Source organism: Urocitellus parryii, chromosome 2, assembly GCF_045843805.1.
Source record: "Urocitellus parryii isolate mUroPar1 chromosome 2, mUroPar1.hap1, whole genome shotgun sequence".
Lineage (NCBI taxonomy): Eukaryota > Metazoa > Chordata > Mammalia > Rodentia > Sciuridae > Urocitellus > Urocitellus parryii.
The window spans coordinates 174,116,334-174,143,645 of record NC_135532.1 but is presented as its reverse complement, the minus strand read 5'-3'; the positions used below and the strand labels follow the sequence as shown (position 1 = coordinate 174,143,645).

The 27,312-nt window shown below is 41.7% G+C and overlaps 1 protein-coding gene across 2 annotated transcripts; it reads right to left on the bottom strand.

Moving 5' to 3' along the window:
• On the bottom strand, nt 1-27,307 carry Nrros (negative regulator of reactive oxygen species). 2 transcript variants are annotated; one of them, XM_026395483.2, is made up of 3 exons: nt 27,221-27,302; nt 5,730-5,850; nt 1-2,366 (listed from the first exon to the last, which is right to left on the bottom strand). In XM_026395483.2, the coding sequence occupies exons 2-3, from the start codon at nt 5,835-5,837 to the stop codon at nt 396-398; spliced, it is 2,079 nt and encodes a 692-aa protein (XP_026251268.2). In that variant the 5' UTR covers nt 5,838-5,850; nt 27,221-27,302; the 3' UTR covers nt 1-395. The 2 variants fall into 2 exon arrangements, with proteins under 2 accessions (XP_026251268.2, XP_026251277.2); XM_026395492.2 differs by lacking the exon at nt 5,730-5,850 and having other exon boundaries at nt 27,221-27,307.
• Between the last annotated feature and the right edge of the window lie 5 nt (nt 27,308-27,312).

Below are 27,312 nucleotides of genomic sequence, written 5' to 3'. Positions count from 1 at the left end.
AATATTTTATCTGGATGATGAGGATGAATCACAAGGGTGGAGGAAGGACTTGGGGGGACTAAAGGATGGAGATATTTAAATTTTTAAATTTAAACCTCAACTCATCAGACTTGGCCTCTGCAGCAGATTTTTTGGGGATTGAATCACAGAATGCTTAACCATTGAACCATATCCCCAGCTCTTTTTGTATTTTATTTAGAGACAAGGTCTCACTGAGTTGCTTAGGGCCTCGCTAAGTTGCTGAGGCTGGCTTTGAACTTGCAATGCTCCTGTCTTGGCCTCCTGAGCCACTGAGATTACAGACATACACCACCACACCTGACCTCTGCAGCAGATCTTAAAATCTAGCAGAGAAAGTTGAACAGACCAAATTTCTAACCTGGTATGTCACCAGGTCAGTATATGGAGGACCAGTGGCAGCGGCTCTTGATTACCTGAAGCAAAGGCTTCTTAAAAGTGAGGAAGATCACAGTGCAGGCCACCAATAGGGTAAGGCAGCTGGGGAGAATAAGCACAAGGTAGAGCAGGCCCATGTCTACCCGCTCCCACTTGCAGTCCTGAGGCACGCCGCCTGGCAGCTCCAGCACACGAATGACCTTGGAGGAGAGGTTGCAAGTGACCATGGCCAAGTCGGCGACACTCTTTAGGTGCTGCAGGGCCCCCCATCCCTCCACTCCACAGCAGTCATATGGATTCTGACTGAGGTAGATGGTCTGCAGACTCCTCAGGAGCTGCTCAGACACAGCCCTCTGAGGAAGGGCAGTGAGAGAGTTTCTACGGAGATCCAGGGTCTGCAGAGCCAAGCTGCTCCTGAACCTCGGGAAGCTAGTCAAGAAATTTCCTGACAGATCCAAGTCCCTCAGATTCCCAAATCCAGAAAAGTCCAATTCTGTGAAGCCAGAATTGAGGCCCACGTTCCTCAGAGATAGGACCTGTAAGGTGCGGGCAATATCCTGGAGAGGGGCAATGCTCCCATTCAGAATTCCCCAGTTGCTGGATAGGTCTAAGTGAGTGAGGGCCGTCCCTTGGAATGGGCAGTCTTGTAATGCCCCTAACCCACAGCCCTCCAGAGAGAGGCTCCTTAAAGATGTCATATTTCTGAAATCCACACAGCTGGGGGGTCCTGCCCTATCTAAGGGAGCTGGCTGGGGACAAAGTAAGACCTGATTATGGCTCATGTCAATTGTAGTGATGTTACTGGCATTGGCAAAAAGGCCAGTGGGGACACCCTGGAGCTGGTTGGAGCTCAGGTTAAACAAGCGGAGGCTCCTTAGGCAGCCTGTAAGCCCTGGAGCCAAGTGCAGCTCTGAGAGCTGGTTGTGGCTCAGGTCTAGTTCTGTAAGTGCGGCTAGGGGCTCATGCTCCCGGATGTGGAGCATCATCAGGCAATTCTGGTTGAGGTTCAGGTGGGAGAGGGAAGGCATTTTCTTTAGGAAGCCATCTGGCAGGTACTGGAACTGGTTCTGGCTCATGTCCAGGAAGTGAAGAGCTGCCAGGTCACTGGAGGCAAACTCTTCCCAGAGGCTGACAGTGGTGATGTTGGTCACGTTGCCGTCCACAAGGAGGAACTGGGCCACCATCTCCTGCGGTGACGAGGTATTGTACAAGTCCCTGTAGAAGCCCATGTTGTTGTCCCGTAGCAGGAGAGTGTGCAACTTACTGCACTGGGGTAGGAGAGGGAAGAACAGCAGTTGGTTGTGAGACAGGTCCAGCGTCTCCAGCTCAAAGGCAGCCTCCTCCTTGGCTGCCAGGAACCATTCCAGGGCATTGTAGCTGATGTTTAGAAACTGTAGCTGTGTGAGACCAAAGTCCACAATGCAGGGGAGGTTGTTGTAGGCCAAGTTGAGGCGTCTAAGCTCAGTCAATCCATCAAAAGCACCACCCTCAATCTCAAAGATGTAGTTCCTCTGCAAATCCAGTTCCCTGAGGTGCTCCAGGCCCTCAAAGACACAGTCATCAAGCCTCATCAGGGTGTTCCTCGCCAGGGACACAGCCTCCAGTGAAGAGAGGTTCTGCAGCATGAGGGCTGCCATGTCTTCTGTTAGGGAGTTTCCTGACAAGTCGAGCCTCCGCAGATCTGGCAGGGTGTGGAGAGCAGCTGCTGTCTCCTTGTAGTTCTCAGAGAGGCAGTTGTCAGCCAGAGCCAGATTGTGCAGGTGGCCTTGCCCCTGGAAGGCATCAAGGCCGATGAGTCCCAGGTGGCAGCTGTGCAGGCTGAGGTTCTCCAGAAGAGGGTACGGCTGGAGGGAATGATTCCACAGGGTCTTGAGAGGGTTGGCGTCCAGGATGAGTGTCTGTGAGTGGGACGGGAGGCTTCTGGGCACTGAAGCAAGGTTCTGCCCTCTGCAGTCGGCAACGCCATCCCCCTAGGTCCAAAACACATGGGTCAGTGGAAAAGACATCTCTAAAGTACAGATTTATGCACAGATACTTGGTTCATTCATCAGACTGTCCCTGAAACCACTGGAAATGACTCTGGAGATCAGAGTTTTTGAAATAGGACAGGAAAATATTCTTTACCTTCACACTTTAAAATAGTCAGCCAAGAGTTGAGTTCCAGGCCTCACTTAAAACAGGGTGTCAGAGAAGATCTGACATCAAGTGCTGAGAATTGACAACTGTATTTGAAGTTTGGTTTTAACTCTGAGGGTTGAGGACCAGGTCTCTACCTGGATTTGAATTCTGCCTCTGTTGTTTATGTTCTATGTGACCTTGGGAAAATAATTTAACCTTCAGTCTGTTCTGCAAAATGAAGATAAAAAGTGGCACCTATTTAGAAGGGTTGTTGTAAGATTAAAGTGGCTGCTTATGAGGAGCTTAGCATGGTGCCAGGTACATAGTCGGTACAGGGTAAATGGTTCACACTGCACAGTTACCACTGTGACATAATAGTTGGGTATCTACAGCGCCATTGCCCAACAACCAGATATACTGTGGCACCTTCATTTCACCCAAAATATTCTTGCCTGGGAAGCTCCCCTATACCTGTATCAAGTAAATATGGTAGCAGGTCTACTGATTGCGCACTTTAAGGAGACAGAGGGATGGGGTGACCCTGATGTCACAGCAGAAATCATATAAAGCCTTCTTTAACTCAGCCAGATGTTTTATAGAATTGGCAAAAACACAGGATGTAAGTTAGGTGTTAGTGAAAAAAGTTTAAAATGGCAATTTCTATAGGTTGGAAAACAAGGTCAATGATTGGCTAAAATTGTGGACCCCATCCCTGAGGGCAAATGGAACAGGGAAGAAGAGTCCTGGGTAAGAAGAAGTCCAAGTTAGGAGAGCTAACACTCAAGCTGGAAACCTGCTCTTCCACTTCTTAACTTTGGACCCTGAGCAAGGAACTAATCTCTTAGAATTTCAAGTTATTTTATCTTATATATATTTTTTGGTACTGGAAATTGAACCCAGGGGCATTTTATCACTGAGCTTCATCCCCAGTCCTTTTTTTTTTATTATTTTTTTTTTATTTTGAAACAGGGTCTTGCTAAGCTGATGAGGGTCTTGCTAAGTGGCTGAGGCTGGCCTTGAACTTGCCATCCTCCTGCCTTAGCCTTCTGAGTCACACTGGGATAACAGGCATGCGCCACGGTGCCCGGCTGAACTTCCAAGTTCTTTATCTGATTTTAAAAGCAACATCCTCTGATAATTAAAAATTGATGCTGTATTGAAAAATAGAAAACTAAATTCTTCAGTAACCTCAGACTCTCCCTCAGAAAAACACATACTAACTTTTTGTTATATCTCTTTCTCACTCTTTTCTAAAGATATTACCTACCCTTTTTACAAAAAAAAAAAAATGATAACAAACTCTACAAGATGTTCATTAATCTACTCCATTCCCAATAATGCATGATAGACATATTGTTTTGGCAGTAAAAATAAATTTGATCACATTTCTTTTTAGGAACTATATTAGTACACTGCATGAATAGCAATGATGAAGACAAGAGTTCTAAGGTTCACTTCATTTGGGTTCTAATTTTCTTTTTGTTTTTGTTTTGTTTTGTTGTGCTGTTTTGGTACTGAGGATGGAACACAGGGCCTCACATAAGTAAGCATGTGTTCTACCGAGTTACACCCCAGTCCTTGACTCTGTTTTTTATCAAATGGGTGACCTTGGGATAGTTACCTCATCAGTAGAACTCTACTACCCTGCCTGCAAAGTGAAAATTATACTTGTATTTTTTATTTTTTTAGGATTGAGTGTGATTGCTTATGTAAAACGAATTTATTATGCCCAAAGTTAGTAATAATTATTTGTTTCATCTAATTAATTAATCCTCCATTATTGAACATTTGAGTTGTTTTTAAATCTCCAGATGGATATTAGAATGAATTTGTCAGGTCCCTTCCACACCCTCCACTCCCCCTAAAAATGTCTTTGGAATTTTGATTGGTATTTCATTACCATTTTACCATTATGGATTAATTTGGGGGAGAACTTGCATTTTTACAGAATTGAATGTCCCCCTCCCCTACCCCAAGACAAGGTGTTTTTCTATATTTGAGTAAGCATTGGTCTCCTGGCTTCATGGGGAGTCTCTGAAGAGTGCTGTGGTTAGGGGCTTTCCTCAAGCTGTGAGACCCCGTCCTACCACAATTGCTGTAGTAAAGACCTTTGCAATTCTTTGTGGACCCACCGAAGCACTTCAAAGGAACACATGGCCACCAGAGCCCCGGAAATCCTTACCATGTCCAGTTCATTTTAACATCAAATGGCCAGTGTAATAACTTGCAAACAGTCCTCAAATTAAGAGTCATGAGAAGTCCATTCTTTGAGCTTCCTGGCAGCTGAATCCCTGCTTCTGGCGGCCAAACCAGAAGGGTCAGGCAGAGAGTCTAGCCTGCACCCTGAAAAGCAGCCATGCTTTATTCTTCTTTTATTTATTTATTTATTTTTTGAAGTTGTTGATGGACCTTTATTTTCTTTATTTATTTGTATGTGGTGATGAGAATTGAACCCAATGCCTCCCACATGCTAGGCAAACGCTCTACCACTAAGTCACAACCCCAGCCCTCATGCTGTATTCTTTAAAACTCCAACTGTCATGGTTCTGAACCACTAGCAGTAACCTCTAACCACTAGTCTAGAGTATGCTCCACTATGGTATAGGGATTATGAGTCAGACCAATCCGGATTTTTGTTTTGTTTTTTGGTACCAGGGATCAAATCCAGTGATGCCTAACAACTGAGCCATATCCCCAGACTATTTTATTTAGAGACAGGGTCTCACTAAGTTGCTTAGGGCCTTGCTAAATTGCTGAGGTTGGCTTTGAACTCTCAATCCTCCTGTTTCAGCCTCCCGAGCTGCTGGGATTACAAGTATGTGACACCACATCTTAGACATCAGGTTTAAAGCCCAGCCCCACCACTGATTAGCTGGTGACACTGGGGCCACTTTGTGCCATAGCCCCCACTATCTATAAAATAGAGAAGTAATAATAATACCTATCAATAATTCCATAACACTGGGTTATTGTGATGATTAAATGAGTTAAAACATGTAAGCCTCTCTGGCAGTACCTGGTATGAGAAAGATGACAGGGACTGCCAGCCGTTCCCAGGCATTATCTTTAAAACCTTCAGTTAAAGAGCTACACATGGCATTGAGTGAGGCAGATTCAGAGTGATCCAGACACTCCTCCTTGTCTAACAATCTATCAGTCAGGACAAGGTTGGGACAAGAGCAGGAGACAAGTCAGAGTTCAGGGGGGAAACTCACCAACTTGCAACCCCCTTGGGAAGCCACCATGGCCATCCCACTTCCATTCTTCCATTTCATGGTCAAGAAATGAAAACCCAGGCAGAGCCAAAGGGGCAGCAACTCCATCTCAAGGGCAGCACTGTGGACAGAGGAAAAGAAGCAGCATGTAAGGCAAGGGCATTCCAGAAGGTTGCTCTACGTTGGGTAGAAGGAGCCTGTTCCCAGTTCTGTCTGGTCTTAGAGGCCAGCAGCTACATGGAGGTGAAACCCACAGATTATTCAAATACCTCAATTTAACCAACACTTTCAACCTTTCACTGAAACCCTCAACAACAGCTCATTTTCACTTTGCCTCTACCATTTGATGGACAAGTGGCTGAACTCTGAGAGTCCAGCACTGAAGAAGCAGCAAAGGACTTAATCAGGTGTCACTGGGTGTTTCCCAAGCTTTGTAATTCTGCTGGAGTTTTCTACCCTCCAGTTTAACTCTGCTGAGGCATGGCAGAAACTCAAGAAATATGTGCTGAATGAATAAAAGAACCAATGAAGGGTAAACTGGGACTGAAATACTACTCATAGCCTCAGGCTCTATAATTGAGTTCCTACTTATCTTGCTGACTGAGGCTTTTTTATAATTTTTTTTAATATTTTATTTTTTAGTTGTAGTTGAACACAATACCTTTATTTCACTTATTATTATTTTTTTTAATGTGGTGCTAAGGAATCCAGAGTCTTGCACGTGTGAGGCAAGGGCTCTACTGCTGAGCCACCACCTCAGCCCTTTTATAATGTTTTTAATTTTTGTTATTTATTAATGGATAACAGTGACCAATTTTTATATTTATCGTATACATCATGATGTTTTAAAGTGTACATACAGGTGAAATGACTAATTTGAACTAATTAACTCATGCATTATTTTATATAATTAGCATTTTTATTCTTAGGACACTTTGATCCATCTTAGTAGCATTTAGAAAGGTACAATACATGAGTCAGGATGGCTACAAACACCTACAATCCCAGTGGCACAGAAAATTCAGGCAGGAGGTTTGCCAGTTCAGGACCACTGACTGAGGCTTTTAGAAAAGTGTGGATCTCAATGGTCACCTCATTTGAATACAGCCCTTTGAAAAAAGGATTTTGATATTTTACCTGGAAGAGGAAAAAACTTGATGGGAAAATGAATGAGTGTTATGTTTAGATGCAGTGTCCCCCAAAAGCTCATGTGTAAGGCAATGCAAGAAGGTTCAGAGGAGAAATGACTGGGTTGTAAGTGTCTTAACCCAATTAGTGAATTAATCCCCTGATAGGGATTAATGGAGTGGTAACTGAAGTGGTAGAGTGTGGTTGGAGGAGGTAGGAATTGAGGCGAGGCTTAGGAGTATACATTTGTATCCTGCCAGTGGAGACATCTCTCTCTCTCTCTCTCTCTCTGCTTTCTGATCACCATGTGAGCTGCTTCCCTCTGCCACACTCTTCCACCTTGATGTTCTGTCTCACCTCGGGCCCCAAGGAATGGGGCCGCTCTTCTATGGACTAAGACCTCTGAAACTGTGACCCCCTAAATAAACTTAGTCACAGCAGCAAAAAAACTGACTAAAACAATGAGCAATCTTCAGATGTAATAAAGATTACGTAATGAAGTATGGTTATCAGTCCTCTTGCCTGGCTAGTGCACAGAACAGCAGACATAAGAGGGCTTAACATTATACATATGCCATGCTGGTGTGTGGGGGTGATGGTGCAGGCCTGTAATCCCAAAGACTTGGTATCCTGAGGCAGGGGGATTGCGAATTTGAAGACTGCCTTAACAACTTAGTGAGACCCTGTCTCAAAATAAAAAGTGAAAAGCCTGGCTGGGGATGTTTCTTAATGGTAAAGTGTCCCTGGTTTCAATCCCCAGTGTGTGTGTATATATATATATATATATATATATATATATATATATATATATATATATATAAATGTAATCAATCATACATATACCAGGAGAAGAATTTTAGAACTAAGAGGAACCATAAAGGGTATGTATTATATCATCCACCATCACATTTTTACAGTCAAAGGCCCAGAAATAATAATAGCCTATTCAAGGTTCCAGATTGACTGAGTGGCAAGGGGTCCCTCTCTGAGCTCCAGGATGAGTAACTAGGTAATTTCTTTCTCTGTATATTGCACTGACTGACTTCCAGAGTTGACAGTTGGTGGAATCCCCTCCCAGCTTGGCATTGAATGGGAGGCAAGTGCCTGGCCCAGCATTTCATCTGCCCCAGCCCCTCCTTGGCACCCTTAGGAAGGACTGCAGGTTAGCCCTTGTCTCCTCCTGGCCCACCGCTAATGCAAACCTCCTTACCTAGTCCATGCCATTCATAGCCTTTTCTGCTGACACATCTAGGCTACCTTTGGCCCCTTCCTGTTATCCTTTCTTCAAGTAAGTTTACTCATCTCAAAGACTAATTTTAACTTTCTGGTCAGATTTGAATATTCACCAGTGAAAAAAGACTAACAGAAAACCTACATGAAATCAAGTGAATCAACCTCAGCCTGGACTTCTGGCTGGGTTACTTCTCCTTACCACACAGAGAACCTCCAATTCAGAATTCATGCTGGACACTGGGGATCCCCTTCCAGACCCTTTTTTCCGCTTCTGCACCTGTGCAGGAATAATTACCTCATGGCCTGCACAGATGGCAAATGCAGGGCCATATGGGCTCCTGTCCCCAGTATCCTCCCAGTACCCCTGCCACGCACACAAAAATGCCCCCTGAAACCTTGGAATCACATCTCGTCTTGAGATGATTGCCAGATTTAGCAAATGCTGAGATACCTCTTGAGTGTCAGATATGTATTTATGCCAAAAACTTATTTATATGACATTCAAATTTTATTAGATGTCCTGTATTTTATTGTTGAGAGATGGGAAGACATATTACCTTCTTCTCCACCTCCTATAAGGCTTGAGCTCGTACAGGCTGCTAGGTCTCTGATCTCTCTAGAAGAGCCAATCCTGTATATTGAAATACTAAATTGAGATGCGTACACGGTAAGAGTGTAGTTCTTCAGGGACAACATAACTCTCCAGACTAGAATGCCAGATAGTTCTGGTGTCACTTATACCCAGGAAGGTAATTTAATTTCTAGGTCAACAAGTATTTTTCAAATTTAAAAAATGTATCCTCTCCTTCTTCTGAAACTCAGCCAGCCAGCTAAGAAAAAAATCTTGCTATGCCCCCTGGGAAACTTCTGGAATGAAACATCAGAATATCATGACAAGATTACGGAGTTTGGAACCTGACAGTCCAGTTTAAATTCTGACTCAGGTACTTGCTGTTTGTCCTTGAGCAATTTATATAAAGTCTCCAAGACTCAGATAATACTTCTGTAAATTGGGAACAATATTAAGATTTCAAAAAGTTTTATGAGAATCACACAGCATAATGTATGTGAAAGTGCTTCATGAACGGTAAATGTAATTAACAATATAATTATTATTTATGAGTTCCAAACACCAATGAGCTGTTGTTGCTACTGCTATGCATAATTTCCAAGAATCCCACAGCTACACAAAGCAGAAAAAAACAGTGCATAATTCAGCTGAAAGGATGACTATATCATTACATTAACTAAGTGCATAAAAGGCATACAGGAAGATTGGCTTAAAATTATATATTAGTAATCCAGAACGAGATTAACTCCAGGGGCAATGACTATGCTGGTGGAGTTTTTGTCCTCAGAACCATGCTTTCCCCTGCTTTGCTGCTCTGTAAGGTCGAGGGCTGGCTTCTGAAGGCCCTGCTTCCCAAACTCTGCTGTCAGCTGGCCTCCTGCAGGTTTGGCCAAAGGGGGACACTAGTGGGTGGCTAGAAAGCAGAACGAGCAAAGAGTTCAGGGGATTTCTGTCTCTGTCTTGAACAGAGATATCCTTGAGCCTTTCCTGGTGACCCTCAGGCTCTGGTATCATCACTCCTTCCTTCTTTCCTTCACCTACCGAGGGCAGGTCAAAGCCTCCTAAATTGCTCTTCTCTGGGTGGTCTATTGTCTGTTTGGCTTCTCAGGCTCCTCTGTCATTTGTTGCCAGTTTCCTAAATTAAATTTCCTCTGTTTTAAATAATCTAGATGATTTCTCTTTCCTGATTGGCCCCTGGCTGATCCAATAATATACGTGAGAATGGCCTTGAAGCAGGGCTAAATAAAAAGATGCAATGACTCTAAAAAGAAACAGAAGACTTTCAAATAGTAGCTATTCCGATTGAGAAACACTATTCTAGACTATGAAAGTTTTTTTCAGAGTCATAGCGCTGCAAAGAGTCCAAGAGAAACAGCTCAATATCTCACTGGAAAATCCCATGCGGTCTCCCAGGTGCACAGGACTGCTTCCCCTCCTCCTCCCCAACCCCCAACTGCTACTACAGCAGCTGCTGCCTGGGTAGAACTGCAACCTCTTTGCCCCAAGAGCTTTCAGCAAGTGTTATACATATATTACCACATAATTCTCTCCTCAAAATAATAGGCTGAAAAAGCTTTAGAGAAAGAAGGCTTATGCAGAAAGCAGTTAGCTATCAAGGTATCTGTGTTAGGGATAAGTATTGACAGATTGGTTTGGGGGAAGGAACCTCCAGAAGCAGAGTAGGCAGGGGTATGTCATAATGTGTACCGGTGATACCCATGAATATGCAAAAGGTGTAACTACCTTATGAGATGGAGGGCCCCACAAGAAAGTGGGTCTGTGTTTGTTTAAAAGTAAGGAGCCAATCCCACCTGCCACCTTGGGAGAAAGCGAAAGCAGCTGTTCACAGACTACAGAGAAGAAAGACAAAAACCCCAGTCTGTGACCCCTCCAAACCATTCCTACTACCAAGAAGCATCTGAAAGCTCCAAGCGAGCAGCTTTGGTCCCTTTGACTCTTAGCAGAAAATCAAGGAAGATTGAAGCATCTCTCATGGTAAGATCCCCTCAGAACCCAGCATCCCAGTGGGAATTGCTGGGAACACAGAGTACCATCCCGAACGTCCCCTTGCCAAAACGTGTGCACTGAATCTAGTCATGAGGACACCTCCAATAGGTCCAGGCTATATGATGTCCTACAAGACAGGATTTTCCAAAAATCAGGCTTGAAAAACAAAGAAAGGCTGGGAGGGGGCAGGGTAGCAATGTCTGTTCTCAATTACAAGTGACTAATAATAAGCCAATTAGCCATGGGTAATTCATGAATCTGGAGTGCATCTTGAACTTTAAAAAAAATACCCGGGCTGGGGATGTGGCTCAAGCGGTAGCACGCTCGCCTGGCATGTGTGCGGCCCGGGTTCGATTCTCAGCACCACATACCAACAAAGATGTTGTGTCCGCCGAGAACTAAAAAATAAATATTAAAAATTCTCTCTCTCTCTCTCTCCTCTCTCACTCTCTCTTTAAAAAAAAAAAAAAATACCCAAAAGAAAAAGTTTGAGACAGTTGGGGTGGATGATTTAAATACATATTAATGAAGATGGTTTCATTTACAGATGATATTAGCAGATTATTGCTATATTTTTCTGACAATAATGTCCTGTTTATGTTAAAAAAATAAAAAGTGCCCTTCTTCTTAGGAAATGCATGCTGAATCATTTAGAGGTAAAGCTTCATGGTGTTTATAATTTGTGTAAATTATTTAAAAATGGCTCAATAGAGAAAGTTAAAGCAAACTACTAACTGATCAATCTAGCACTGGGCTTTAACTTTTCTGCCCATCTGAAATTTTTTAAAATAAAAAGTTTTTTGTTGTTGGAATTCCTAAAGGGGGAGAAAATATTATGGTAACCTTTTTGTCCATAAATTTCCAGGTATTTTTATTAGACTTTTTCAATATTCTTGTCAGGAAGAGGCTCAGTAAACGTTTGTTAGGTTAAAAAACCAATACACACATAATCTTAAAGATATTCTAAAAGTTTTAATATTTTGGCATTCAAACTAGAGCTTTCAGATGTATTTATTTATTGGAGGGGTGGTGCTGAGGATGGAACCCAGGGTCACTCTCCCACTGAGCTACATCCCCAGTCCTTCTTAGGTTTTTTTTTTTACTCTCTGGAAGGCCATTATATTTCTATTTATTTATTTATTTATTTATTTATTTTTTGTTTTCGGCAGACACAATATCTTTCTTTGTATGTGGTGTTGAGGATCAAATCCGGGCCGTACACATGCCAGGCGAGCGTGCTACCGCTTGAGCCACATCCCCAGCCCCCTTCTTAGTTTTTATTTTGAGACAGGATCTATGCTAGGTTGTCCAGGCTGGCCTCAAAGTTGTGATCCTCCTGCCTCGGCCTCCTGAATAGCTGGAAGGACAGGCCTGCATCACCATACTCAGCTCCAAATGATCCAAATGATCCAAATGATACCTATGAGAAGCACTGAGGTATTAGAGCACATGTCCTGATGTAGTTCAGGAAATACAGTTTGATGCACAAACATAACTTCCCCTGTCCAGGTGGTTTGCTCTGACTAGCACACCCACAGTCCCTCTGGAGGGGCAGCCCTCAGAAGAATCACATGACAGCACCATCAACCACACCAAGCTGCCAGAATCTTGGGGAAGCACTTGAACATAAGTAGTAAATCGTTACCTGACAGCGGCACCCTGTGAATGAGTCTGGTGTAAAGACAAGGAAGAGAATTAGGTCATTAGCAGTAGATTAGAGCTAAAAGGCACAGAGGGGGAAGGTAGAGATGACTTCTTCAGAGATCTTGCCATGGGGAAGCAGATGCTATGAGGTACATAACAAGGCACATAGACAGAAAAGAATAAAACAGTCAACAGAGGACAGAGAAGTTGGAATAGAAAGAATGACGGAGGATTGACCACGCTAGCTGAGAGAGGGCGGACAGAGTGGGCTCAGGTTGCCTCCTGATGCCTCAGGGTTTTTTCCAAGGCCAAGGCCATTTACAAGTGTCATATTTTCTCTTGATAAACATCCCTCTACCCCTGTCCTCAAGAGCTGGCTCAAATGTTGCATCTTGAAAACAAAAAGAACTGAAGTAAAATAGAATTTGGACCCACAAAGTCCCAAGTTTTCACATTCTGTGAATATTTCAACAAAATTGACACAGGTGCATTAAAATAGTTTTGAAATGAAAATCTATAGATTCTATAAATAGGTCACTGGGATGTTATAATTTTCTTGAGCATTCAGAAAAGTATTTTCTCTAATATCTTCTTTGGAGTATAAAAACACAGGTTACAACTGGTCAACAAAAGAACATGAGTAGCAACACATTAGATTTTGTCAGGCAGCAGTTCAGTGCAGTATACATTGTCCCTGGGCCCTATTTTTAGGACAGTTACTTTTGTGTGTGTGTGTGTATGTGTATGGTACTGGGGACTGAATCCAGGGCCTGTGCATTTGAGGCAAGCACTCTATCAACTGAGCTATATCCCCAGCCCCCAGGACAGTTACTTTTGAACATTCATAATTTGAAATATAGTGCATTCCTTGAAATAAAATCATAACCAAGTTCTAGAAAATATTTTCATGAATACATTTCTTATATCACATATCACTTATGTATGCAATATTTTTTTCAGTTGAACATTTAGAAAAAGTAATTTTTGCACAAAGTTTATGCCAATTTCACAATGAATTTAAAAATATCTTCAAACACTCTCATCACTCACCTATTACTTTTCTCAAAAGAATACAACTTTAAAAAGATAATATTTTACTTCAAAGTTACATAATCGTATATTTATTGCTCAATTTGGGTTTTTGTAGGTGTCCCACATCTGAGATGATGGGATAAAATGGGTTAATAAACCTAAGTGCAAAGTACAAATCTGTTCATAATATTTCCAAAAAAGTAGGTGAAATATTTATGATGTTACCTGAACATTTAAATAAATTGCCTAAAATCTGCATCTGGTACCGCATTTTTCAAAGTGCATTCTGCAGATAAGAATGTACTCAGAGGGGACTGGGGTTGTGGCTCAATGGTAGATCGCTCACCTAGTATATGTGGGGCACTAGGTTCTATTCTCAGCACTACATTTAAAAAATAACAATAATATAATGTATCCATCTACAACTAAAAAATAATGTATAAAAAAAATAATCAACCAGAGATGTTAAAACTGGAGGGTGAAAAAATGTTGGGAAATAAAATATTAATGTAATTTTTTTTTAGAGAAAGAGAGAGAAGAGAGAGAATGTTTTTTAATATTTATTTTTCAGTTTTCGGCGGACACAACATCTTTATTTTATTTTATGTGGTGCTGAGAATCGAACCCAGTGTCCCGCACATGCCAGGGGAACGCGTTACCGCTTGAGCCACATCCCCAGCCCCTTAATGTAATTTTAAAGCATGTCCCTACTGGTTACTTGTTAATTTTACAAAGGCAAAAATGGAAACTTATAGTGGGGAAACCAGGAGATACCTCAACCAAATGCTCAAATTATTATAGAGGCATCACTAGGCACTTTTGAATGTTTCCAAAATTCAATTTTGAAAATTTTACTGGGTCAACTTTGAATACAGACTGGATGAAATAATAGTGTTATGTCAACATTAGCTTTTCAGACTTTATCATTATTCTGTAGTTATACAAGAAACTGTTCTTCTTGGGAAATGTGCACTGAAATATCTATATCTGTAGAGAGAAAAAGTAAAAGTAACACACAAAATGTTAATAAGTGTTAAATCTGGATGAAGAGTCTGAGTCCTTTTTAATTGCAACTTTTCTGATTTGAAATTTCTTTAAAAATAAACAAAATGTGGTATATATATACTCAATGGAATATTACTCATCTTTAAAGAAGAGTGAAATTATGGCATTTGCCAGTAAGTGGTTGGAGTTGGAGAATATTATGCTAAGTGAAATAAGCCAATCCCACAAAGCCAAAGTCCCAATGTTTTCTCTAATATTCGAATACTAATTCACAATAAGGTGGGGGGGGGCACTGGGGAAGAATAGCATTACCCTAGACTAAGTAGAAGGAAGTGACTGGAGGGGAGGGAGGGGATGTGAGGATAGGAAAGACAGTAGAATGAAATAGACATTATTACTGTATGTATATATGTGACTATGAGAATAATATGACTCTGCAACATGTACAACTCAGAAAACTGAAAAATTGTATCCCATCTATGTATGATATATCAAGCATAAATGCATTATACTGTCATGGATAACTAATTAAAACAAATTTTAAAAATCAAAAAATATACATATAAGTTCCCAAAAATTAACTCATGAAAATACAAAATGTTTTTTAAAAATGCATTCTAATACTAATTACATTTATGTAACACATGGAAAATGGCCTCTTTTGAATACTGATACATCATAATGTTAAAAAAAAATCTGTGTGCCAGAGTGTTGGCATAAGCCAGTATCCCAGCTATTCAGGAGGATGAGACAGAAGGACTGTCTTGAGGCCAGACTGGGAAACTTAAGCAAGACCTTGTCTCTGTCTCTCTCTCTCTCTCTCTCTCTCTCTCTCTCTCTCTCTCTCTCTGTCTCTCTCTCACTCTGTCTCTCTCTCTCTCACACACACACACACACATACACACACAAAAAAAAAATCTGTCTATAAAACTAAACTTATTTGCAAGATTTTTGCTTGGATATATATTTACACCAGGGAAATATCTTAACAAAATATATTAACTGCTTAAAACATAATCTGGCAAAAAAAAAGACAAAGAGAGGAACAGAAGGAGTAAGAAAGCCAGAGAGACATTTTAGTTCAAACTTTAATTTAACACCAAAACTATTCAATTTTTAATACCTTTATTTTATTTATTTATTTTATGTGGTGCTAAGGATTGAACTCAGTGCCTCACACTGGGCAAGGGCTGGGCAAGTGCTCTACCACTGAGCTATAACCCCAACCCAAAAACTATTTAATTTTTGATAAGTGAGATTAGAATTACTTTGATAATTAGCTATTAAATCTGAAATGTTTAAAACTTTAAAAAAGATACCATATGGTCCTATTCCCTAAAAATAAGCCACAATATGGGCTTTTAAAAAAATGAGTTTATTCAGCCATAAAAATGAAATTATGTCATTGCAGGAAAATGGATGGAACTAGAGAACAAAATAAGCCAAACTCAGAAAGTTAAGGGATGTATGTTTTCTCTCATATGCAGAAGTTAGAAAGGAAAAAGGAAAAGAACAGCGAGGGCAGATCTCATGGAAATCAAAGGGAATTCAGTAGAGGAAAGAGACCAAAGGGTGGGAGGTGAGGAGGGAGGGGGGATGTGCTGGGAAGTGATATTGGCAACATTAGACGGTTACATTGTGTGCATGTATGAAAATGTAATAACAAATCTCATCATTATGAACAACTATAATATACCAATTTAAAATGTGGAAAAAATGAGATACAATGCTTATACCATAAAATTTACTCTTTAAAAATGTACAGTTTAGTTTATTCACAATGTTGAGCAATCATCAATACTATGCAATCCCAGAGTATTTGCATTGCCCCCAAAAGAAAGCTCATATTATTAGCAGTCACTCCCCATTTCCAACTTTCCCCCATCCCCTGGATACTACTAGTGTACTTTCTGAATACGGATTTGCCTATTCATGACTTTTTATGGGCTGGGGCTGTAGCTCAGTGGTAGAGTGCTTGCCTCACATATGTGAGGCACTGGGTCCAATCATCAGCACCACACATAAGAAAATAAATAAATACATAAAAAGATATTGTGACCATTTACAATTAAAAAACATTAAAAAAAAAAAAGACATTTTAGCTGGGCTCATTGGCACACACCTGTAATCCCAGCGGCTTGGAAGGCTGAGACAGGAAGACCATGGGTTCAGCAAGTGAGAAGCTAAACAATTCAGTGAGACCCTGTCTCTAAACAAAACACAAAATAGGGCTGAGGATGTGGCTCAGTGGTTGAGTGTCCCTGAGTTCAGTCCCCACTAAAAAAAAAAAAAAAAAAAAAAAGATATTTTATATAAATAGAATCAAACAATACGTGACCTTCTATTTCTGGCTTCTCTCACTTAGCATAATGCATTCAAAGTTCATTTATGTTGTAGCAAATATCAGTACTTCATTTCTTTTAAATACCACTAAAATTCCATTGTATGTATGAATATACCACATTTTGTTTATGTTTCATTCATCAGTTGATTGACATTTGGGTTGTTTCCACTTCGGGGCTATTATGTGTAATGCTACTATGAACATTCATGTTCAAGTTTGTGTGTGGGCATGCTTTCAATTCTCTTGGGTATATACCAAGGAGCAGAATTATTGAAATTGTTTTGTTTTAAGGAACTGGGGATGAACCCAGTGCCTTGCTTATGTACTCTACCACTGAACCATAACCCAGCCCTATTTAACATTTTGTTGTTGTTCTTTTTAGTTATACATGACAGTAGAGTATATTTTGATGTATTTATATAAACATAGAGTACATCTTCTTCTAGTTAGGATCCCAGTTTTGTGGTTGTACATGATGTGCAGATTCAGTGTGTGTATTCATATATGTACCTAGGAAAGTTAAGTCAGATTTCTTAATTCTGACCCCATCCCTTCCCTTCATTCCCCTTGTCTAATCTACTGAACTTTCATTCCACTCCCCCCTTGTGTGTTAGCATCCATATATTAGAGAGAACAACTGACCCCTATTTTGGGGGGAATTGGCTTATTTCACTTAGCATAACAGTCTTCTCCAGATTCATCCATTTACCAGCAAAAGCCATTATTTTTTACCCAGCCCTATGTAACTTTTTGAGACACTGCCAGACTGTTTTCCAAAGGGGCTGCTCTGTTTTACATTCAATCAACAGTATAAGAGGGTTCTTAATTTCTCTACATCCTTTCCAGCACCATTATTACCTGTCATTTTTAATTATTGTCATCTTAGTGAGTATGAAGTAGGATATACAATCCTTGGTACCAAAAAAAAAAAAAAGTTAATAAAAGAGTGGAAATCAGCATAAGTCAGAAGTCCAACAATGGAAAGAATGGTTAAATACATTATGATGCAACTATATGACAGGACTCGTGTGCTGCAATGAAAAAAAAATCGGTAGATATATATATATGACCTGAAAAAAATATTAATAGAATAGTATTAGGAAAAAAGGAACGTGCAAACAAAATATAATTCCAAGATTTTTAAAACTTTACATGTATCTGCATATTTTCAATAAAATTTTTGAAGGGACACATCAGAATCTTAACATGGGGGGCTGGGAATGTGGCTCAAGTGGTAGTGCGCTCGCCTGGCGTTCGTATGGCCTGGGTTCGATCCTCAGCACCACATACCAACAAAGATGTTGTGTCTGCTGAGAACTAAAAAATAAATATTAAAAAAATTCTCTCTCTCTCTCCTCTCTCTCCCCCTCTCCCTCTCTCTCACTCTGTCTTAAAAAAAAAAAAAAAAAAAAGAATCTTAACATGGGAGAATTGTACACTGTTTACTTTTTCTACATCTGTATATTTTTTCTCCTTTGTATTTTCTATTTTTCCAACAATCAACTTGAAGTTCTAAAGGAATAGAATAAATCTGTTATAACATAAAAATTAAAATATGCATCATAATCAGAACCTAATAAATATCACTGACAGAGAATTTCTTATAGATACTTAGAACTGAAATTATTGTAAGTGTACTTCAAATGATTTTGTTTAGAGTTAGTGGGAAAAAGTAACATTGACTAATGATTAAGAAAAGTTTATTTTATTTATTTATTTATTTGTGTGTGTGTGTGTGTGTGTGTGTGTGTGTGTGTGTGTGTTGCTGGGGATCGAACCCAGGGCCTTGTGCTTTCGAAGCGAGCACTCTTCCAACTGAGCTACATCCCCAGCAAGAAAAGTTTTATTATGGACATCACTTTTCCTTTTCAGGGTGAAGAGGATTTAGATTTGGAGTTTCATGTTAGCAAGTTAGTCCCTGGAAAGGCAGCTGTCAAGGGAGAAGGAAGAACCAGGCCAAGGGGAAAGATGGAACAAGTTCAAAGCCTGACTCTGACCTTGGGCCTTAATTTCGTCCCAGTACAATGGGAATTACAGTGCCTGTGATGCAGGTTGCTGTAATATTAGGACAAGTTTTTTTTTGTTTGGTTTTGTTTTTGGCTTTTTTAATGTTCAAAAAATAGTCTTTGTCATTATTACAGCATCCCTGAAGGATGTCAACCTGCCTGCACTCACACTCACCCACAGTAGGAAATCACTACCTTGGAAGCAGCTGATTGAACTACTGGGTCCCCCTCACACTGGCCTCTGGGGCTTGGATTCCCCTTTCAGCCAGAACAAGTAAAGAGTTGTATTATTTGAATTTGTTGGAAGGCACCTTGAAGCATGTTCCTGAGAATTTGTCTGAGAAAGGACAGTTCTGTTGCATGTGACCCTCATTCAAATGTCTTAAAATGACCATCCTTTTGAAAAGAACTGGAGCAGTTTCTGGGGACCCCCACCAATTCTCCAAGGATCATAGCAATAACTAAGGACTAGCCCACCATTTTGGATGTGATAACACTCAGGCCAGAGCGATAGAAGGTGCTCAGGGAATGCCCTGCAATGATTTCCAAGCACTGGTCAGGAGTCCCACCCTAAGCAGTGCACTCCTGTTCAACTAGGGCTCTGACCAGGCTTGTGAGAAAGGTTTTGTCTAGGAATGGCTCAGGCTCAGCTCTGCCTGGACAAAGGTTTAAGGCCACTGCAGCTGTTCTTCCCTGGAGCTCTTCCCATTGCAACTTCAGTGTGAGGAGCCCCACACTGAGCACTACCTGCTTAAACTTCATTCTCTCAGGGCCACAGATGAGTCAACTGGTTTCCCTATGTGGTCAGGGCCAGCCCATCACAACCAAAAGAGGCCAGTTTGCACTGTCCTATTCCATAGCCACAGGCTGCATCTGGTCACAGGTCTTAGAAAATGCAAATCTGCCCCCACTGGAGATAACACCTTGATTTTGCATGTCTTGTTGTGGCTGGGAGGAGGTCCCAGTGTCATCTTTGTATATGAGGGACCCACATAATCTGTACAGATAGGCCCAACCCTTTAGGTATCACAGGTTTATAATCTCTGGTCACTTCTGAAAGAGTGATAAGCAGAGGAAGGAGCCCCAGATGGGGGTAAGAGATCTGGACCAGTGTAGCTCTTTCACTCCAGTGATGACCATGGGTGACAATATTAATTGCCTCACTGACCTTCAAGGATTGTGTCAAGACTAAATGAGAGAAAGTGTGTAGTAAAATTTTGGCAATATAAAGGGATGCTTCAGGCTCCATTTCAAGTGCAGGAGGCTGGGGACTCTCACCAATTCTCCAAGGCTTGAAGGAAAACCCCTCATTCCATCCCCTAATGGCAGACATTTCCTACAGTGAGACTGGGTGTGTCAAAGGGAAAGCAGAGTCACCCTTGCAAACAGAGAGTTAGTGTTGAAATAAAAAAGACAAAATGCCTACACTATGTCCTGTCTATGTGAAGTGCCGTGTAGACCTTGGAACATGCAGTGGAGGTGAGACCACTCAGAGTCTGTGGAGTACTGGAGCAGGGATCATAGCAATAACTGAGGCCAATTGCTGGGCTTGGAATGAGAATGAAAATATAGGCCCCTCCCAACTTGGTTTCCTTGCAGAAGAGCAACAGGGGTGTGACAATTTTTTTGCAAGCTCTTTTGCAACTGGGGAGTGGCTGATACAGATTCCTGACATGGACCTGCACAATAGAACAGAATTCAAGGTGTGCAGAAGAGTTCTCAGATTCCTTCCAGGCTCTTAAATATAATAGCTCAAGTTTATTGAGTGCTCACCGTGGAATAAGTTCTATGTCAAGTGCTTTACATATAATAATCCTCACAAAATCCTGGCAGGATTATTTATCCTGTTGCATTCACATTAGAGTGCAGCTCCCAGGGGTGTGGTCGTACACCTGGAGAATGTTAGAGCTGTGATTCAAATTCAGGCCTTTGAGTTCTGTATCAGTTCAACCTCAATACCACAAGCCTCAGCCACTCTGGGATACTTGGTATCCTTGACAAAATCACACATTTCACATGCTGCTTCATCTGTGGGAAAGACCCTTTTACTGATCTTCTTTACCAAACTCCTTCAGACTTCAAGGCCCACTGCATGTATCAATCCTTACCATAATCTGATATTTCAGATGAATGATAATCCAACTATCCATATGACATGATGGTATATTATAGGTAGTTATAGTTTCTATAGTTTTTAAATTTTTTAATTATTAATTTGTTGAAAAGCATTGTGAGCAGATACTACATATTATTAGTAATTTTTTCCCAACATTTTGTTATGAAAAAGTTTTAACATATGGCCAAATTGAAAAAAAGATTTAACAGTGATCACTGGTATATCCACCACCTAGATCCTACTCTGGACATTTTACTATAACTGCTTCATCATATATCTATCCATCTAACTATCCATCTAGTCATCCTTCAGTTTATCTTATTTGTTGATGCATTTCAAAATAGGTAGCAGTCAACAGGACACTTCCCCCTTTAGTCCTTCAGAAGATATATCAAATGTTTTAACTTTTTAAAAATGTTCCTGCTTTTTCAATCTTCTGGATCAATTTAATTGAAGAGCATCCTGAAATTGCAAAGTCAGAGGCTTACTTTGTTTTACTTTGGATGGAGACAGATGTCTCTGTGCTAAAAAAAAAAAAAAAAAAAAAATGGATTTAACCACTGCCTTAGTGTTCTCCGCCAAAATTAGAAGGAAAGCAGCTCCCAATGAAGTGCAAATGACTGATATCCTTTTCAATGCACCAATGCACTGCTCTTTTTCATGTATGTATGTATGTAGTTTTGCAGTTGTGGGGATTGAGCCCAGGGGTGCTATACCACTGAGCCACATCCCCAGATCTTTGTATTTTTTTTTAATTTTGAGACAGAGTTTTGCTCAGTGGCTGAGGCTGGCCTCAGACTAGCAACCCACCTGCCTCAGCCTCCACAGTTGCTGGGATTACAGGCAAGTAACACTGCACCCCAGCCAATTCACTGCCCTTGAATGAGTATTTATACATGTAATGATGAAAAATAATAATGTAGTTATTCATGGTATTCTTTCAGGATAATATGTAGGACAATTTTGTCCTTTTCAAATTCCCTTTAGTTACACTGGCAACCTGTTCTAAGGCTGATTTTTCCCCCCTCTAGAAGTTATGTGAATTGACAGAGGAAAGGGAGCCATATGATTTTTTTTTTTTTTTTAATCTTGGGGCTGGGGATGTAGCACAGTTGGTAGAGTGCTTGCCTCACATGCACAAGGCCCTGGGTTCAATCCCCAGCACCATCACCACAATAACAACAAAAAATCTTTCCATAAAAAAATAATAATTTGGGGGAAATTCGTGGATAAAGCCAAGAGAATTGGGTTAAAACTTAATGCTATTAGTCAATATTAGTCAACAAGAATAATAATACTTGAAAGATACAAAGTCTTTTCACAGACCTTTGATCCTTTTAATATTTGCTATATGTAATAGGCATTCTTCCCACTTTTTATTGTGAGAAAATATACATAACAGTTACAACTTTAACTTTTTTGAGGTTCAGAGGCATTTACACTCACATCATGCAATAGTTACCACCATCCATCTCCAGAACATTCCATCATCCCAAACTGAAATTCTGTATGTATCAAATGGAAACTCCCTATTGTACCTGTCCACAGTCCCAGAAACCACTATTCTTTCTCTGTGAGTTTGCCTTTTCTAAGTTCTTACATAAGCGGAATCATGTAATAATATGTGCCCTTTTGTGTCTGGCTTATTTCACTTAACATAATGTTTTCAAGGTTCATCCATGCTCAGCACATTCTAGAACTTCACCCCTTTGTAATCTAATGGTGGTATATATATTTTGTTTATCCAGCCATCAGTTGGTGGGACCTTGGGTTGTTTCCACCTTTTGGCTGTTGTGAATAATGCTGCTCTATTTGAACATGGGTATACGCATGTCCTATTCAAGTCCCTGCTTATTATTTCCATTTTACAGACAAGAAATCCAAGACTCAAAAGGTCAAAGTTCAAGTCACACAGACTATGCATAAATCTAGAAGTGAGTTCAGACCCAAGTAGGAGATGGATATTCACCAATCTGGGAGACATGTGTCCTACAAATATTCAGCTGGAGTTGTGCAGATACATATTTGCTAGTAAATAGCTACCCCATGAGCCTTCACCCCAGATGCCTGGCCCCTCTTGGAACTCCCAGAGACCCTAACCATGATTTAGCAACCAAATAGGTAGCAGCTGATCCCCTAGGATCCTGCTTCTGATGAGAGCACCCATTCTGATCAGTGCCATGCTGTCTTAGATATTTGGAATAGCAGCCCTGCCTGTGTCACAGAGTACCATGATCTTCTGTAAGGGTAAGTTAGGACAGAGGTCTGTTAGAGGTGCTGCCAAAGGAGCTAGACATCTTAGAAAACACTGGGAATTTAGAAGGAAATAAGAGGCCAGAATTATTAGCTAAAATGGAGGCTTCAGTTTAAGCACTAGAAAAAGGGCCCAACAACCCAGATGAAGAGAAAGGCCACTGAGGGAATGCCATGAGGAGGTCCTAGAGTGCCAGGCAGGGCAATGACAGGGACACCATTAACTTGACTGAAGCTGAAGGAAGTGGCTCAGGGCCAGGAAAGTAAGGACCAGCAGACTCCTGAGCCTAAAGATTGAGGGACAGCTCAGCCTTGTCAACTGAGGGAGATGCTGGGAAGGCAGCGGAGACCTAGACTGCTGCAAGTGCTTAGGTGCTGCCTGAGAGGAGTCAAGGCGAAGAAGACAACGCCCCAAGCGCTATCTCCCAAAGAGAACCGATTCTTATTTTTCTTGGAAATGGCAGCAGAAAGTTGCTCGGGGCACAAGCACACAGCACAGCACCTGCCTGTGGTGACTTTTGGGGTTGGGGTTGGAAGAGGGGAGTCCCCGTGACCTCACAGGGCTTTGTGGCCACATTCAGCCCATCATTGGTACCAGCCGTGCGCCTCATGCCCATCTCGCTGGTAAGAATCATGGCAGAGTTCTACTTCCTTCTTTATTCCCTACATTGAGTCTGAAGTCATTCACGCATTAAAGTGAGAAAAGACACGTGGTTTTGGTCTCAGCACCTGACTCAATTGCTCTGGAAATCAGTTGGTTTTGCCTTCTAACATACATTTCTCCTCCTTATGATAACAATTCCTCAATCCCTCTTTGGGGGGAACCACCACCTTCTTTTCTTCTTTTTAGAATTTAATTATGGTAAAATATGCATAATGTAAGATTATCATCTTAACCATTTTTAAAACAATTTTTTTTTAGTTGTAAGTGGACACAACACTTTTATTTTCTTTATTTATATGTGGTGCTGAGGATCCAATCCAGTGCCTCACCCAGACTAGATGAGCACACTACCATTGAGGCACAACCCCATGGTTAAGCCCCATCTTAACCATTTTTAAGTGTACAATTCAATATTATTGAGTACATCTTATTGTTGAGCAACAAATCCCCTTCTCTCTTTTTCTTTTTTTTTTTTTTTTTTTGGTACCAGGGAATGAACCCAGGGGCACTTAACCACTGAGCCACATCCCTAGCCCTTTTTATTTTTTAATTTGAGACAGGGTCTCACTAAGTTACCTAGGGCCTCACTGAGTTGCTTTGGACTTGTGATCCTCCTGCCTCAGCCTCGGGAGTCACTGGGATTACAGGGGTGTGCCACCTTGCCTGGCTCCCTTCCTTCTTAAGAAGTAATTTATTTGGTCTGATCCCAGCTTCTGGCTCTGGGATGGGGCCTTTGAATGAGGCTAGACTTATTACAGTATCCTATATCTCTAGCTTCACTGATTGGCACATCACAGAAGCTGAGTCCATGAGAATCAATACAAGGATAGCTGCTAGAACTAATGGGAGCAGGCCTTGTCTTCTTGCTCCAGATGCCAAACTGGTGAGGATTAACTTGGAGCCACAGGTGGCCATCTTTGCCACCAATGACAAGATGTGCCTGATAATAAAGCCTGCACAGGGGAAAGCAAAGCTGAAGGATAAACACAGATGGATTTCTGGCAAATGTTTTTGAGCACCTGGATCCAGCTATGCCTGAAACAATTGCCTAAAAACTTTACAGTTGCATGAAACATAAATCCTCTTTTTTTTTTTTTCTGAATCCAATTTGAGTTGGGTTTTGGTCATTTATAACTAGAAGAATCTTATCTAAAGCTAAGGATGTAGCTCCTGATACAGCTCAGTGGTATGAGGGTTTGCCAAGCACATGTGAGGCCCTGGGTATAAGCCCTAACACTAAAAATAACTAAAACAAATACAATAAAATAATCCAGGGTTAGGGTTATAGCTCTGTAGTAGAGCACTTGCCTAGCATGTGTGAAGCCCTGGGTTTGATCTGCAGTAAGAAAAAAAAAAAAATTTTTTTAAATCTTATCTAATAGACCCCTGAACTTAAGTCTAGAATTTTATGAGACTCTAAGATCCAAGCACTAATGTTCTTCTCCCTTCTCCTTATCTCTCTGAGCTTTCAAAAATCATCAACTGCCAGGTACAGTGCCTCATGCCTGTAATCCCAGCAGCTCAGGAAGCTGAGGCAGGAGGATCGAGATTCAACGCCAGCCTTTGCAACTTAGAAGGCCCTAAGCAACTTACTGATACCCTGTCTCTAAATAAAATATAAAGAGGGCTGGAGATGTGGCTCAATAGTTAAGCACCCCTAAGTTAAAACAAAACAAAACAAAACAAAATCATTTAACCTATCCCAGAATGCCCCCCCCCCACAATTAACACATGACATTTGTTCAATGATGAAGCTGAGAAGAATGCTGGGTGGGTGTGGGGAATTAGTATAATATAGAAATTATATCAAAGGGAAAAAATATATAAATAAGTATCTAGATGACATATCAGCAACCACATGTGAGCACAGACCCCTGGAACTACAGTGTAAACAAACAGCTCCTGAGAAAGACAGCGCTTGTCAGTCGTGAGAAGCCACCCTCTCCTAACTTACATGGCTATAGTGTGGCTCTGAGCATGGTGTAAGGAGCACTAATCTTCCATGCAAGAGTCTAGTTTCAGCTCTGGGGGGGGGGGGGGGGACAAGCCCAAATGGGGTTGTAATGAGTACTAGCACAGCTCTTCTGCAGGAGTCTAGAAGACCAGAGAAAGAGGCCAGCGCCTTCCTCACACAGACCTCAGAACAGACACTGGGCCCCTGCTTGCTGTTTGGGATGTTCTGGCTCCCTCATGAAGGCTTAAAGTCTAGGGGGATGGAGTTTATCTAGGTGTTCATGAGGATCCCACGAGGGCACCCATTAGATGAAAGCACCTCTGTGAAGGTTTTGTTTTTAACCTCAAGGCAGGAAAGGACCCATGATTCTACAATCTCCCCTAGGAGCTCTGGGCATACATGTACAAACCTGTGGGGGGGTCTGAGAAAAATAAGTCTCCAGGCTATAGAGCGCAGCAACCTGCCAACAGAGGGAACAGTCTTGTTCCCCAAGTCAGGTGGTAAAATGGGCAGGGGAAATCATGGAGGGCCAGCTCCATAGACTCTGGATGTTTCTACTACCCAAACTTTTAATAGACTGTGCCCATCATAGAAGAAATCTCTGGTGAGGTCCCCTCACTCTCCCTGGAAACATTCTTGCGGGTAGTTAGAGGAACCCTGCCCTAGCCTTCTCAGTCCCGGCCATGATTAAATGATCTCCCACGTGCTTGCCTTCTCTCCGTCCTGAGGTGGAGCTCACCACCCATTCTGAGCGCAGTACTTCTTCCTGACAGACACATACATACATATCCCTAGAATCCAGCCCACATGGACAGGCCACGAGGGCTACAGAAGAGCACTGGACAAAAAAATCAGAAGAGCCTGAGTTCTAGTCTTCCTCTGACGCTAGTAAAAGAGTCCAAGAAACAGAATCCCAGAGAACCTCCCCAGGACAAAGCCTCTGTGGGTGGCGGGAAGGAGCTTTGTGAGTCTTCTCAGCTGCATCCCCAGGATGGTGAACACACATCCTGGCACTTGGAAATATGTGTTCCTGTAAATGAGTCACCACGTATTTATCAATGAAATAGTGATTCTCAAGCTATGTTGTGGGGCAGGAAAGGAGATCCAAGCACCCCGCGGATTCTGAGTGTTCACAGAATACTCTCATTACATCCTATCATCCAGCACAGGGAGGGAGCATTCCCATTCCCATTTTGTAGATGATAAAACTGAGGTTCATAAACTCTCACTGACCTGCTCACATTCTCCCCCGCAGAACCAAGAATCAAAAACACATCTGATTCTGAAGCCCTGGTTGTTTCCACTACCTCACATCACTCCAAGCGCTCCTGCGGGATGCATGTCCACCTACACCCAGAGCTGTAGCCCCCAAACCCTGCGCAGAGGCTGGGAGCAGCCCGCCACAGCTTCCGGATCAGCCACCAACGGTGGACCACGGACGCTGACCTCCCACCGAGCAAGTTGACCCGAACTCGCCCACCTAGAAGGGCGGTGGCTGCGGGGCGGGGAGGTCCCCAGTGCAGGAAATACTCACGGCTCCCGGAGGCCCAGGTGGCTCCGCGGGGCGCATCGTCTCCCAGGCTCGGCCTCCTCCTCGAGAGCAGCCAAACGCGGCGCTGGGCTGCC

What these genes read in the sequence shown, in the direction of transcription:
- Nrros (XM_026395483.2), bottom strand. Translation starts at nt 5,837, where the DNA reads ATGGAGTTGCTGCCCCTTTGGCTCTGCCTGGGTTTTCATTTCTTGACC. An exon ending in CCCAAGGGGGTTGCAAGTTG is followed by an intron (nt 2,367 to 5,729) that starts GTGAGTTTCCCC and finishes TTTTGGACCTAG; the next exon opens with GGGGATGGCGTTGCCGACTG.